The sequence below is a fragment of the Chelon labrosus genome (assembly GCF_963514085.1).
Source record: "Chelon labrosus genome assembly, chromosome: 2".
NCBI classification, from domain to species: Eukaryota; Metazoa; Chordata; class Actinopteri; order Mugiliformes; family Mugilidae; genus Chelon; species Chelon labrosus.
In genome coordinates, this window is record NC_140338.1 from 5,216,674 (window position 1) to 5,232,986 (window position 16,313).

At 39.8% G+C, this 16,313-nt stretch overlaps 1 protein-coding gene and 1 long non-coding RNA gene across 2 annotated transcripts; both read left to right on the top strand.

The window, feature by feature from the left end:
- The first annotated feature begins 895 nt into the window (after positions 1–895).
- On the top strand, positions 896–4,992 carry LOC311509047. The gene is made up of 3 exons (XR_014699789.1): positions 896–2,580; positions 3,034–3,196; positions 3,472–4,992. It is a non-coding gene; the product is annotated as an uncharacterized lncRNA (long non-coding RNA).
- A 5,099-nt stretch (positions 4,993–10,091) lies between these two features.
- On the top strand, positions 10,092–15,823 carry LOC311497545 (uncharacterized protein). The gene is made up of 5 exons (XM_084557859.1): positions 10,092–11,910; positions 12,072–12,125; positions 12,688–12,825; positions 13,051–13,185; positions 14,771–15,823. Exons 1-5 carry the CDS (start codon positions 10,251–10,253, stop codon positions 14,983–14,985), a joined length of 2,202 nt encoding a protein of 733 aa, XP_084413985.1. The 5' UTR covers positions 10,092–10,250; the 3' UTR covers positions 14,986–15,823.
- Positions 15,824–16,313: the final 490 nt, after the last annotated feature.

Genomic DNA, 16,313 nt, shown 5'->3' on the forward strand with positions numbered 1-16,313 from the left:
TATAACAATGACATTCCTTGATGGCAGCAGCCATGGAACAATTGAAAAAAAACATCAGCTTGATGTTTGCGAAGTGTGCAGAGTGCACATTCACTGTCCGTGGATCACCATTTGGAAAGGAGTCTCATATTAGGAACCTTGTGGGCAAGAAAAGGTCTCTGACCCACTGGTTGGTCCTAATTACTTCTCTGGCAAGTACCCGATGAGTTCTATACAGGACAAGGTGTTGACCTGGCCTCCAAATTCAATGGATCCCAAACTGATCAAGTATCAGAGGCCCCTCCCCTCCAAGCCCCCCCACTAACAACATTCTGTTCCCAGATACCACAGGACACCCTCAGAAGGCCCATGTCCATTCTCTGATGAGTCACAACTGTTTTGGAGGGAGACCCAGACAATATTAAGAATATGTTATATGGGCTTAATGTTATGGATGGTCGGTGTATATAACCACCTCATTAAAAAGACTGCTTTCATTACATAGGGGACATTTTAACAAGCGGCACACATTCATGACAGTGGCATGTACGTTACAGGAGGCTACATCTGGCTGTGGTTGTTAATTAGGGGGAAGGGGCTCCGTGATTGGACGGAAAACCGCGAGGAAAAGTGACACGATGGGGGTGGAAAAAAGAAACGTGGAATAAAATGAGAGGGCGCGCACACACACACGCACACCTTTACAACGTGCGTTACAATGTGTAAAAGTGTCACGAGTCTCACAAGCCCGTCATCATTTCATCGTTAAAGCGGGACGATTAACGTTCAAGATCGGAGCACGGCTTCTTTAAAAGGGGCGAGAGAATGAATAGAAGATGTTCAGTCGGTGTGTGTGTGTGTGTGTGTGTGTGTGTGTGTGTGTGTGTGTGTGTGTGTGTGTGTGTGTGTGTGTGTGTGTGTGTGTGTGTGTGTGTGTGTGTGTGTTTGTCTTTATCATATTGTGGGGCCACGAACCAGTTAGCACAGTCACAGTGTGGGGTCCAAAATTTTTGTGGGGTCCCAAAACCCGGACCCCACAAAAATAACCTCAGATTCAGTGAAAAAATGGTCAAAACAATGCTCTGTCAAAGTTTCAGGCTTAACCCCATTTTGAACATGTGCCAACTTTTTGTGCTTAGGTGTGTTTAGAAGGTGTAACTCACTACCGGCCACTAGTGGCAAAGCGAGGTACTGCCTCAACACACACTTGGACACACACTGAGGTAAACTGAGCATGTGCGAGCAACTGACTTCCGGGAAGGCTAAGTCTTTGATTAGCTGCTAATGTTACGTTATGTTTAAGGTGACTGAATGGACGAACTCCAAAAGACAGCCTAAACAGTGCCATCACACAATAAATGTAGGTTTACTGACAAGGTAGGAACCATATACTTAATAAATAAAATAAGTAAAAAAAAAAAGTTAATTTGAAATTACCCAGAATCCTCCCATGAGCACCTGCTCATGGGAGGATTCTGGGTAATTCTTCAGTGACCACACGGTAATGAAGATAAATAAATAAATAAATAAAACTAATAAAACTTAATAAACAAATAATTAAAAAACAAAAAATAATAATTTTAAGAGCTGCACTTTTAAATGTTTTACAGTTCTAATAAAAAAAATCCAGTTTTCTGTCTTTTTGTGTATGGCAGAGATGCTAAAGCTAAGCTAAAAACGTAGCCATGCCAGAATATATAAGTTGTTTAATCAAGAAAAGCTACTAATTAATAATCAAAATAATATAATAACATACTATGATATAATACTGTAAATCAACCAAGGGGGATCTTTTTAACCTCTATTATTAAAAAAGAATTAATTAAAAAAAGTTAATTTGATATGACTACATTACCCAGAATCCTCCCATGAGCAGGTGCTCATGGGAGGATTCTTCAACGAGCACACGGTGATGAAGATAACGAGGAGAGACGCAGAGACAAGTTGGAGAAAAGTCTGCAAATGGTGTCGTGTTCAGCATAAGGTAAGTAACCCATACGTTAAATTAATTTGTTTTTGTAGCGAAGTTAGCTTATTTGGTGTGATTTACATGCACCATTTGGTCAAAATAAAAAGTAAAAAGAAGCGTTTTTATCTTGTGCAAAACACGTTATACCGTTCTGAACATGAGCCACGTCGGTTAAATTTACATTAAAATAAACATCACAGAGTTTTTGTGCGTTCTTAATTTACAAAGCAACATGTTTTGTGCGTGGTTTATTTTAATCCGTAACGTGAGTGAAGTGATGCTACGTAGGCTAACTGCGGTCGGCCATGTGAAAAAACGTGAACAGTCTAGAACTTTAAACCACGTGATAAACGGGATTTTTATTTTTATTTTAAAGAAACTCGGTTTCAAGTGTAACCTGCCATCTCTCCAAAAGAAATGTTAAATGTCCTACGTGAAGTTCGTGTTAAAAGTTGGATCATGTTAAATATAGTTTGACATAAATTTTGATGACATCTCAAATATGATTATAGGATTACCAATGGCTGCAATGAGACGCAGGAAACCTCCACAACAAGATGCAATAGAACATGCAGCCAAGGCCATCGACAAAATTGCAGAGTTGGAAGTGAAATACATCAACTCTTTCAAAGGTATGGTGTGTGTGTTTTCAGTATTCATTTATTTTGTTGTTTGGTAGCTCTGTCTCTGCTTTTCTTTTACTTGGACATGCTTTTCCTTTTTGTAAAAAAAAAAAGACAGCACATTTTGTTTTTCAGGCCTAAGATAGTAAATTGTTGTTTACATGTGGTCCTATCTCAATAATGGAATCCAGTTTGTGCATTCATTACTAAGGTATGCAACTGTTAGGAATTATATGCTGTCTTGAGGTTATTAGATAGATAGAGAGAGAGAGAGAGAGAGAGAGAGAGAAAGAGAGAGAGAGATAGATAGACAACTTTACTGATCCCTTTGGGAGGTTCCCGCAGGGAAATTGACATCAGCATGTAACATCAATTTCATATAACATATGAAAGGAATAAGTTCTACTTCTCCAGCTTTCTGTCACATTAAACAGTCTAATGGTATGTTTCTGTGCTCATCAGGTCGTGGAGTGTTTGCCAAGGCCCATTTTCAAAAAGGAGACTTTGTGGTGGAGTACAGAGGGGAATTAATAAATTCTGAAGAATCCCAGAGAAGGAGGAGGACATATCATGCTAGATGTGCTGTCTTCATGTTTGACTTCTACTGGCAAGAAAGAGCATGGTGGTAAGGCTAAACTGTTTTGTTTTAATGTGTTTCGTTTTTCAACTGTAACAATCAGAAGGGTTCCTGTGTGGCATAGATTACCTTGATGAAAGGCCTGAAGTTAGGTTATTTATCTTAAAATCTATCTAATAACAGTAACTTCACAATTGTCATTAAAAAATAAGATCAATCTTACTTGAAGTTTACTTTTTGAGGGCCGATAGTAAGTTTGTGAAGGATACAATTTATGATTTAATATTATGAAAACTAATCAGTGATACGATATTTTTTTGAAGTATTGATGCAGCTCTAGAAGATGGCAGTCTAGGAAGACTAGTCAATGATGACCACAACCATCCAAATTGCAAGATAAAGAAGGTCATCTCCGAAGGCAAGCCACACCTGTTTCTTTTTGCTCTGAGGGACATTAAACCTGGAGAAGAAATAACATATGACTATGGAGGAAGTGACTGGCCTTGGAGGAAAAAGGTATGAAACTTAATGGACGAAGGTCAATGTAAAAGTGTTGTTCAAGAATGATATTCTGTTTGTACTGGTTTAAAGGTGCTTTTAATAGCCTAATAATGTTTTGTTTTGCAGGAGTTTTGAATATCTGCTCAACATTTATTGCTTATCAAATACTCAATAGTACTAACTTGAACCTATAAACTTTGAGTCATATACAGGAAACTTTTCAATATCTGCTTTACACTCATGACTGTTGTCTTGTGTGACTGCTTATGGTTACTGTTAATGGACCGAAATATTGTTACTGCTGATCAACTACTCAATAGTAATGTGAAACACATTTTTCAGGCTGCAGAACAATCAACCCTCACTGAGTGTACTGAAGCTGACATCTCCACAACCATAAGACAGGATGCTCAGAAGTCTGCAGTGTCCCAGAAAGAGGTACTACTTTACATTAATTGTTTTCATTTGTTTATTTGTACTTCTAAAGTATTTCCTGTTTGATTAGATACTGAGGTGAGGTTATTTGAGGTGTATCTCTTAAGTCATAAGAATGCTGTCAATTACAATCTGGGTTTTGTGATTTCATGGGGTCCAGGGGTTGTGTGATTACACCTGGACCCCATGAAATCGCAGTCTGGGTTTTGTGACTTTATGGGGTCCAGGTGGATTGAGAAGAGCAGTGTTCAGTTGTAACCACTCCCACTCTTACACACTCCTGTCAGGTCTATCCTTGTTGTGGGGACGCCGCTAACTGACTGATATTGTCTCAGTTTAAGTACACTTATTGTGTCTTGTCTACCTTTAAACATGAACACACATCATGTATGACAGGTGACACTGAAGTCAAGCACAGTTTGATCTCTACTAGACATACCAGATATTGGCCATAGGTTAAATTCCCTCTGCCAGGCACCACCCTTGCTTGTTCCCAAGTCTAATGGTTCCTGCAGTGCTACAGCAGGCAACATACACTATGACAGAAGTCAGAACTGACTTGAACCTATAAACTTTGAGTCATATACAGGAAACTTTTCAATATCTGCTCTACACTCATGACTGTTGTCTTGTGTGACTGCTTATGGTTACTGTTGTTGGATTGAAATATTGTTACTGCTGATCAACTACTCAATAGTAATGTGAAACACATTTTTCAGGCTGCAGAACAATCAACCCTCACTGAGTGTACTGAAGCTGACATCTCCACAACCATAAGACAGGATGCTCAGAAGTCTGCAGTGTCCCAGAAAGAGGTACTACTTTACATTAATTGTTTTCATTTGTTTATTTGTACTTCTAAAGTATTTCCTGTTTGATTAGATACTGAGGTGAGGTTATTTGAGGTGTATCTCTGAAGTCATAAGAATGCTGTCAATTACCAATTACAATCTGGTTTTTGTGATTTCATGGGGTCCAGGGGTTGTGTGATTTCACCTGGACCCCATGAAATCGCAGTCTGGGTTTTGTGACTTTATGGGGTCCAGGTGGATTGAGAAGAGCAGTGTTCAGTTGTAACCACTCCCACTCTTATACACTCCTGTCAGGTCTATCCTTGTTGTGGGGACGCCGCTAACTGACTGATATTGTCTCAGTTTAAGTACACTTATTGTGTCTTGTCTAACTTTAAACATGAACACACATCATGTATGACAGGTGACACTGAAGTCAAGCACAGTTTGATCTCTACTAGACATACCAGATATTGGCCATAGGTTAAATTCCCTCTGCCAGGCACCACCCTTGCTTGTTCCCAAGTCTAATGGTTCCTGCAGTCCTACAGCAGGCAACATACACTATGACAGAAGTCAGAACTGACTTGAACCTGTGAACTTTGAGTCATATACAGGAAACTTTTCAATATCTGCTCTACACTCATGACTGTTGTCTTGTGTGACTGAAATATTGTTACTGCTGATCAACTACTCAATAGTAATGTGAAACACATTTTTCAGGCTGCAGAACAATCAACCCTCACTGAGTGTACTGAAGCTGACATCTCCACAACCATAAGACAGGATGCTCAGAAGTCTGCAGTGTCCCAGGAAGAGGTACTACTTTACATTGATTGTTTTCATTGGTGTACTTCTACTTCTAAAGTATTTCCTGTTTGATTAGATACTGAGGTGAGGTTATTTGAGGTTTAACTCTTAGGTCATAAGAATGCCGTCAATTACAATCTGGGTTTTGTGATTTCATGGGGTCCAGGGGTTGTGTGATTTCACCTGGACCCCATGAAATCACAGTCTGGGTTTTGTGACTTTATGGGGTCCAGGTGGATTGAGAAGAGCAGTGTTCAGTTGTAACCACTCCCACTCTTACACACTCCTGTCAGGTCTATCCTTGTTGTGGGGACGCCGCTAACTGACTGATATTGTCTCAGTTTAAGTACACTTATTGTGTCTCGTCTACCTTTAAACATGAACACACATCATGTATGACAGGTGCCACTGAAGTCAAGCACAGTTTGATCTCTACTAGACATGCCAGATATTGGTCATAGGTTAAATTCCCTCTGCCAGGCACCACCCTTGCTTGTTCCCAAGTCTAATGGTTCCTGCAGTCCTACAGCAGGCAACATACACTATGACAGAAGTCAGAACCGACTTGAACCTATAAACTTTGAGTCATATACAGGAAACCTTTCAATATCTGCTCTAAAGTCATTAATGTTGTCTTGTGTGACTGCTTATGGTTACTGTTGTTGGATTGAAATATTGTTACTGCTGATCAACTACTCAATAGTAATGTGAAACACATTTTTCAGGCTGCAGAACAATCAACCCTCACTGAGTGTACTGAAGCTGACATCTCCACAACCATAAGACAGGATGCTCAGAAGTCTGCAGTGTCCCAGGAAGAGGTACTACTTTACATTGATTGTTTTCATTTGTTTATTTGTACTTCTAAAGTATTTCCTGTTTGATTAGATACTGAGGTGAGGTTATTTGAGGTGTATCTCTGAAGTCATAAGAATGCTGTCAATTACAATCTGGGTTTTGTGATTTCATGGGGTCCAGGGGTTGTGTGATTTCACCTGGACCCCATGAAATCACAGTCTGGGTTTTGTGACTTCATGGGGTCCAGGTGGATTGAGAAGAGCAGTGTTCAGTTGTAACCACTCCCACTCTTACACACTCCTGTCAGGTCTATCCTTGTTGTGGGGACGCCGCTAACTGACTGATATTGTCTCAGTTTAAGTACACTTATTGTGTCTTGTCTACCTTTAAACATGAACACACATCATGTATGACAGGTGCCACTGAAGTCAAGCACAGTTTCATCTCTACGAGACATACCAGATATTGGTCATAGGTTAAAATCCCTCTGCCAGGCACCACCCTTGCTTGTTCCCAAGTCTAATGGTTCCTGCAGTCCTACAGCAGGCAACATACACTATGACAGAAGTCAGAACTGACTTGAACCTATGAACTTTGAGTCATATACAGGAAACTTTTCAATATCTGCTCTACACTCATGACTGTTGTCTTGTGTGACTGCTTATGGTTACTGTTGTTGGACTGAAATATTGTTACTGCTGATCAACTACTCAATAGTAATGTGAAACACATTTTTCAGGCTGCAGAACAATCAACCCTCACTGAGTGTACTGAAGCTGACATCTCCACAACCATAAGACAGGATGCTCAGAAGTCTGCAGTGTCCCAGGAAGAGGTACTACTTTACATTGATTGTTTTCATTGGTGTACTTCTACTTCTAAAGTATTTCCTGTTTGATTAGATACTGAGGTGAGGTTATTTGAGGTTTAACTCTTAAGTCATAAGAATGCTGTCAATTACAATCTGGGTTTTGTGATTTCATGGGGTCCAGGGGTTGTGTGATTTCACCTGGACCCCATGAAATCACAGTCTGGGTTTTGTGACTTTATGGAGTCCAGGTGGATTGAGAAGAGCAGTGTTCAGTTGTAACCACTCCCACTCTTACACACTCCTGTCAGGTCTATCCTTGTTGTGGGGACGCCGCTAACTGACTGATATTGTCTCAGTTTAAGTACACTTATTGTGTCTTGTCTACCTTTAAACATGAACACACATCATGTATGACAGGTGCCACTGAAGTCAAGCACAGTTTGATCTCTACTAGACATACCAGATATTGGTCATAGGTTAAATTCCCTCTGCCAGGCACCACCCTTGCTTGTTCCCAAGTCTAATGGTTCCTGCAGTCCTACAGCAGGCAACATACACTATGACAGAAGTCAGAACCGACTTGAACCTATGAACTTTGAGTCATATACAGGAAACTTTTCAATATCTGCTCTAAAGTCATTAATGTTGTCTTGTGTGACTGCTTATGGTTACTGTTGTTGGATTGAAATATTGTTACTGCTGATCAACTACTCAATAGTAATGTGAAACACATTTTTCAGGCTGCAGAACAATCAACCCTCACTGAGTGTACTGAAGCTGACATCTCCACAACCATAAGACAGGATGCTCAGAAGTCTGCAGTGTCCCAGAAAGAGGTACTACTTTACATTAATTGTTTTCATTTGTTTATTTGTACTTCTAAAGTATTTCCTGTTTGATTAGATACTGAGGTGAGGTTATTTGAGGTGTATCTCTGAAGTCATAAGAATGCTGTCAATTACAATCTGGGTTTTGTGATTTCATGGGGTCCAGGGGTTGTGTGATTTCACCTGGACCCCATGAAATCGCAGTCTGGGTTTTGTGACTTTATGGGGTCCAGGTGGATTGAGAAGAGCAGTGTTCAGTTGTAACCACTCCCACTCTTACTTACTCCTTTCAGGTCTATCCTTGTTGTGGGGACGCCGCTAACTGACTGATATTGTCTCAGTTTAAGTACATTTATTGTGTCTTGTCTACCTTTAAACATGAACACACATCATGTATGACAGGTGCCACTGAAGTCAAGCACAGTTTGATCTCTACTAGACATACCAGATATTGGTCATAGGTTAAATTCCCTCTGCCAGGCACCACCCTTGCTTGTTCCCAAGTCTAATGGTTCCTGCAGTCCTACAGCAGGCAACATACACTATGACAGAAGTCAGAACTGACTTGAACCTATGAACTTTGAGTCATATACAGGAAACTTTTCAATATCTGCTCTACACTCATGACTGTTGTCTTGTGTGACTGAAATATTGTTACTGCTGATCAACTACTCAATAGTAATGTGAAACACATTTTTCAGGCTGCAGAACAATCAACCCTCACTGAGTGTACTGAAGCTGACATCTCCACAACCATAAGACAGGATGCTCAGAAGTTTGCAGTGTCCCAGGAAGAGGTACTACTTTACATGAATTGTTTTCATTGGTGTACTTCTACTTCTAAAGTATTTCCTGTTTGATTAGATACTGAGGTGAGGTTATTTGAGGTTTAACTCTTAAGTCATAAGAATGCTGTCAATTACAATCTGGGTTTTGTGATTTCATGGGGTCCAGGGGTTGTGTGATTTCACCTGGACCCCATGAAATCACAATCTGGGTTTTGTGACTTCATGGGGTCCAGGTGGATTGAGAAGAGCAGTGTTCAGTTGTAACCACTCCCACTCTTACACACTCCTGTCAGGTCTATCCTTGTTGTGGGGATGCCGCTAACTGACTGATATTGTCTCAGTTTAAGTACATTTATTGTGTCTTGTCTACCTTTAAACATGAACACACATCATGTTTGACAGGTGCCACAGAAGTCAAGCTTTTTTTTACTAGTGTTTTCGTAGTGCATGTAATATCCTACATTGTTTACATTTTTCTTTATTAAATTTCATCCCGAAATCATGTGAATATTAGCCGTCATTTAAAGTACCATTATGTCATTTTTGGGGATTTTCAGGTTTACTCGACTTTATTTTTGTCACCTTTGTATGTTATAAATGTTTTTAATTCTAAGTGCCCACATTTGTTTTGGACTCTCCAGGCTACGTATGCAAATTCTGACTCTGATTCTAGCCTCTCCAAAGAAGACCAAGATTTGATTCCAAGGCTGAGGAGGACCAAAAGCATACAGGTAAACAACACACATAATGTTGAGATAACACTGATGCATATGGGAAACATTTATTTTCTGGTAGTGTGAGAAATTGTGCAAAGTAAATATTCAATTAATTTGCTCATTTTCATTTACGTTTTCTTTTGTTAAGATACACAACCAGATGGATTTTGATTCAGATGAGCTTTTTGATCCAAGCTCAGATGACAGTGAAGAGGAATATGTTCCTGACACTTGTGGTGATGACTCTGATGGTACAGACACTAGTGATGTAATTGAGCCAGTTCATCAGAATCAGCGCATGCTAGGATGCCTAGAAAGAACAATGGATGACTTCAGAGATAGTTGTCTCTCAACAACAGAACTCAATGATGATTCATCAAAACAGAGGCTTAACAGAGGACGCTCTCCCTTAAGAAAAGGTAGCTCAAGTGTGAGACATAAAAGGCAGTCATCCAACAGTGTATCCTGGCATACAGACACAGTGGCTCCTGGAACACCTGAAGCCCCAAAACTTTTGGAAAACTCAGAAGCGGTTCTTGTCCAGAATCTTCCTGATAGTACTTCTTCCTCATGTGATGGTTCACTTTCCATAGTTGCTGTATGTAAAAAGGAGGATGGGTCAAGAATGTACAACAAAAAGCAATACTGCTTGTACTGTAAGTTGGGAGTTGGAAAAATGGCAAGGCATCTAGAGCGTGCTCATCACAACAAGCCTGAGGTTGTACAAGCTCTGTCCTTCCCAAAAGGCTCCAAGGAAAGACGAATGCACCTGGAACATTTGAGAAATAGGGGAAACTTTGCTCACAATGTCGAAGTACTAAATGCTGGCATGGGAGATCTTGTTCCCCGCAAGCAGCCCAAAAAGGATTCCCAAGCGCAGAATTTCCTGCATTGTATATACTGTCAAGGCTTTTTTGCGAAGAAACTACTTTGGCGGCACATGATGATCTGCAAGTTTAAGCCTGGTGCTCCAAAAAAACCTGGCAAGACCCGTGTCCAGGCTCTCTGTGCATTTGCGACGCCACCACCACCTGGTGTCAAAGCAGAATTTTGGAAACTGCTAAATAACATGGTTCAAGATGATGTTTATTCGGCAGTCAAATCTGATGTATGTATCTTGGAATATGGTGAGCATCTATATAACAGACTGGGATATGATGTTGGCAAACATGAATACATTCGTCAGAAACTACGAGAGCTGGGAAGACTTTTGATATGCTCAAGGAAGACCACTCCTTTGAAGACCATTCAAGACCACATCCAACCTGCAAATTTCATGCATGTTGTGGAAGCAGTGAAACAAGTGGCAGGCCATAACAGTGAAACCAATACATACACACGTCCAAGTCTTGCTCTCAAACTTGGACATAGTTTGACAAAGATTTCAATGCTTGTGGAGAGCCGTGCAAATGTGCTGAACAACTACAGTGCAGCGAAAGATGCTCGTACATTCCGCAAAGTATATGAAACCAGATGGAATGAAATGGTATCAGCTGCATCACTGAGAACACTTCAGGAATCAAAGTGGAATGCCCCTCTTTTGCTCCCATTCACGAAAGATGTCCAGACTCTTCATTCTTATTTAGATGAGCAGCAACAACATATTCACAGCAAGTTGTCCACAGAGACATCCCCCCAGACATGGGGACAGTTGGCAAAGATCACTTTGACTCAAGTCATTTTGTTTAACCGACGAAGAGCAGGGGAGGTGTCAAAAATGCCCCTTTCTGCATATCTGTCAAAAAATCCATCTGACCCTCTGGAAGATGTGAATTTAGCCCTCTCTGACCTAGAAAAGAAACTCTGTCAACACTTCAGGAGGGTAGAGATAAGAGGAAAAAGGGGAAGAAAAGTTCCTGTGCTTTTGACTCCAGCAATGCAGCAAGCACTGGATCTGCTTGTCAGCAAACGGCAGGAATGTGAGGTTCCTCTGGAGAACATATACTTATTTGCAAGACCATCTGCTCTTACCTGCTACCGTGGGTCTGACTGCCTTCGACACTTTGCCAAGGCCTGTGGTGCAAAAAGTCCAGAAAGTCTCACCTCTACAAAACTGCGCAAACAAACAGGAACTTTGTCTCAAGTACTCAACCTCAGTAATACAGAACTGGATCAGTTAGCGGATTTTCTTGGTCATGATATAAGAGTGCATCGCCAGTTCTACAGACTTCCTGAGGGCACCCTCCAGCTTGCCAAAATTAGCAAAGTCCTCATGTCGCTTGAAAAGGGACGTCTGGCAGAATTCAAGGGAAAGACTCTGGATGACATCAACATTGATCCTGAAGGTATTAATTATTCATCTTCATCACATTTCTGCTTAAAAGAAACAACAAGCAAACTGTGTGTTTCTAAGGCTCTTATATTGTTGATGTATGTAAAAAATGAATGCAATGCATTTAGCCTTCACTAACAGTCATTCTCATTCCTTCTCTCATCAAACATACAGAGAATGTGCACCTGGACAGTGATACTGAGGATGTTTTAGAGTCAGGTTCACAAGGTAAGAGTTTTATATGGTCTTTATTATCACCATGATGGACTGAAGGATATTAATTTCTCTAGGGATGTCCCTATCAAGTATGTTCTGATCTTGATCAGAGTTCTTACTCATTCCTGCTCACAAGAATAGGTTAAATGTTATTAAGATTATTGCAAATAACTATTTTGTTGAGAACAAGCAGCCGATTTACTCTTATATCTGGTTATCTATCAGAAATAGCCGTTATTTATGTTAAATAACAAAATTTACTGCGTATTAAGTTCATCGCCCTTACAAATGGACAAAAAAATAAGTTGATTTATTTTGTCTTGATCAGAACGTTCTTGCATACAGCGGACATAGTATTCAATATACACGAACTCATGAAACCAATTTCTTATTAATGATTAGACTACTATGGATTAGACACATCCATAACTAAAAGCTGAATAAACACAGCTGTGAATAAATACATTTTTGATAGCGATGAAAATCAATAAATAAGTGATGTAATAAAAACCACAATACGAAATAATTCCATCACAATTAATAACTTTGTAATTATTTTTCTTCTTGTTTAAAGAGAGCCAAGCCATATCCAGTCAGAGAGAGCAGAACAAGACCATAAGACCAGATGTGAGCCATAATGAAGCAGCACCACACAAAGACACCATGACACCTCCACCACCCTGTCACCACAAGTCATCAAAAAGTGAAAGAGGTAGTTTTAAGTTCAAGATTTGTTACTGTTTGCCCCTAAATTGTTGATGCAATGTTTTATTGCTGATTTATATACAGCTGCATAGTATCAAATATATACTCACAGCACTGTTAAGCACCTGTGAGGTTACTGGGAAGCACTTCAAATATTTTAAGATGTATTAAGAAGTACTTTTTATTATATCTCAACTGATAACTTTGTAATTACGTTTCTTCTTGTTTAAAGAGAGACAGGCTACATCCAGTCAGAGAGAAGAGAACTACACCACAATACCAGATGTGAGCCATAATGAAGCACCAGAGAAAGACACCATGATACCTCCACCACCCTGTCACCGCAAGTCAACAAAAAGTGAAAGAGGTAAAGTTTTAAGATCAAATTTGTGACAGTTGTCTCTGCCAGTGTTGACACAATGTTTTATTGCCAGTATGTCTAAACAATATGTTCACTCATTTCTCACAGAGAATTATTCTGTTGAAAACAAGACAAATGATTGGTTTGTGAAGGTTCAGTCAGTCATGTTATGGTATATCTAAAAAGGTTAAAGAATGGTAACTGGACTTGTAGTGTCTTCAGTTTTGAAGGACTGGTGGGAAGTTGGGGTTTAAATAGGAACATCTGTGGATGTTACCCATCAGAAACACGCCTGATGTATGTTAATGGCTAGATTCTTACCTGTCATGAGATTGTATTGTGAATTGATGGCAGATTATATCTCAGTCCACCTCCTTTGTTCAGTGTAGGATTTTCCAGTTTGACATAGATGGCTTCCTTTACGCCTCTTTCAAACCATCTCTCTTCTCTGGCTAAAATTTGGACATTGTTGTCTTCAAAAGTCCTTGAGGTATAGGTGGACTGCTGAATTGTTTCCTCACGAGCAAGTTTCTACCTCTGTGTGTTACTGGATTTGAAATTAACAGGAATGCAGTGCTTCCTAAAACAATATCCTCCTGAGTTTCTCCGATACGCCAGCTACATAGGGGATGACAATGTTCCTCCTCTTGTTGTTCTCCTCCTCTCCATTTTCAGATATCTTTTCACGCAGAGTGAGGTTGGTTCTATCGGCCGAGATGTCATCCTTTAGTAGTCTTTCCCTTGCTACTTTTGTGACTTCTGTGGTGGGAATACATGGGAATAGTTAAGTAACATCATAGGATACGATGGTTTCATCTGGATCCAATTTGTCCCAGTAGTTTTCAGTGTGGGGAGTTTTCAATATCAGTATTTCCCCAGCTCCCCACCTGTCTTGTAGAACTGAATAAGCTACTTGTTTGAGTGGTGAAATGTCTTCAAGAAACTCTACAAGTCCAGTTGCCGTTCTTTAATGTTTTTGGACAAGACTAAGGTTTTGATATAGTGAAGATCTATCTGCACAGCATGGCCCTCTTAAAACTGACAAGTCTTTTAATTTGTGTAGTGTATTGTTACACCTTCTTAATATTTTAATATATAAATATATAATATATAAAAATGTATCCAACTATTTGATGTTGTGCTAAATACACTAATTATGAGAGAGTTTGCTTTATGCAAATATGTTATTATCCCAAGTCCAAAACAATTAATTATTCTCCAGAATTACTTCAAAGGTACTGCATGCTCAGAGGATATGCTGCATCTGTCCAGTGTTTGCTTTGGTAAGGGGGAGTAGAGCTCTCTGCAACTGCTGCATGCAATGGGTGATATTTGGGACTCAATGTACTCTTGTAGCAACTTGATTCTACATTGCAAGCAGGTGGCTTTGGTGTACCTGTGATTATGAGCTTGCCACTCAGAGACCTTTTTATTCCTGTTTGTCCTTACCATGCACAGCACTGCTTCCACATCACTTCTTGATTTTCCTAAACTACAGTTCTAGCAATCACACACACTTTTGTCTTTCCAGTAACATTTTCATTGGACAATACAGAAATATTTGATATTATTTGAGTTTATCTTTTCACAGGTCGCCAACCTTTCAAGCGAAGGATGTGGGAAAAAGAGGAGATTCGTGCTGTTGAGAAGCACATGATGTCCTTCATTACTTCATGTCGTGTTCCAGGAAAAAGCGACTGTGATAAGTGCCTTCAACTCGAAAAAGAAGCACTTCAAAACAGAAATTGGCTGGCCATAAAATTCTACATAAAGAATAGAATCACAGCGCTAAAACATAAAGTTTAAAGAGGACATTTAACATTGTTATGTTAAGCTGTTATACCAGATACATTTCTGTTATGTTAGATTCGTGCTGTTGAGAAGTACATGATGTCCTTCATTACTTCATGTCGTGTTCCAGGAAAAAGCGACAGTTCCTTTAACTCAAAAAGAAGCACTTAAAAACAGAAATTTGTTATATATATATATATATACTGTTATGAGCAAGAACAAACTAAGAACCAACACACAAACTTTAGTTTTTGATTAGTCAATCAATTATTTTGGTATACGAGTTATCCTGGCCATAGAAAATGTGGAGCCAGTGACTTTTCTTTGTTGTAATTTTTATTTTTATTAATTCATTTTATAAATTAATAAACAAAAACAGGTTGGTTTACTGGAAAGTGAAAATAAAGACAAAGAATTTAAACCAAAAGCCTGAGTCTGTTGATGTTGCCTGACATTTTTCATTAATTGTTACCAAACCAAAATTTATGGCTGCACAGCACTCATCTTGGCAGTCAAAGGTGTTAAGTGATTCCCAGTAGTAAGTTTAACCTGAAACTGTTAAATGGTACTCATGATGGAAGAAAAACCAGAAAGTGTGCATATATTGGTCTCACATGTAGCTAAAACCTGACAAGTCCTCAGAAAGCGGTTCCTGGTCTTGTCTGGGAACTCAACTTTGTCTGATTGATCATTTGAGGTGACATGTGTGTTTACGCCCCCTTCAGGATGCTACATGATTTTTTTCAGTGCTATACAACCCTCAGAAAAGGTGGTTCCCACAATGCATCGTCTGGTCAGGTGTCCCTACAATACAACAAAGACAAGGATGTGTGTGTGTGTGTGTGTGTGTGTGTGTGTGTGTGTGTGTGTGTGTGTGTGTGTGTGTGTGTGAGAGAGAGAGAGTAAAAAAAAAAAAAAAAACACTTGCCCTCACAAGTGCTGGGGCAGCTCCAGTGAGTCACGGTGCCATGTATACTTCTCTCATCCAACATTTACAAGCCTTCTGCTCGCTCCCTCCCTCTCCCCGCTGCCAACACATTACCCATGCTCCACTGCTCCTCCTCCATCTCCTGTTTGTCTTTGCTCATCACCAGTTCTCGGTCACAGTGTGCGCTACCTCTTCATCTTGTTTTTGTTTTTTCCTTTTTTTTCTTCACCTCACCGTTTTCTTGTTGTTTTGGGCGTCTCCTCTTCGCTTTGCGTCTCCGACCGCGTTCTGCTTCCCTCAGCCCCACCTCCCTGTTCCTTGTCGCCTCACTTTTTTTATTTTAATCTTTCATCTTTTATTTATCCTCTTTTTTTTCCATTTACTCTTTCCCATTTACTTATCCAGCCTCTTTTTT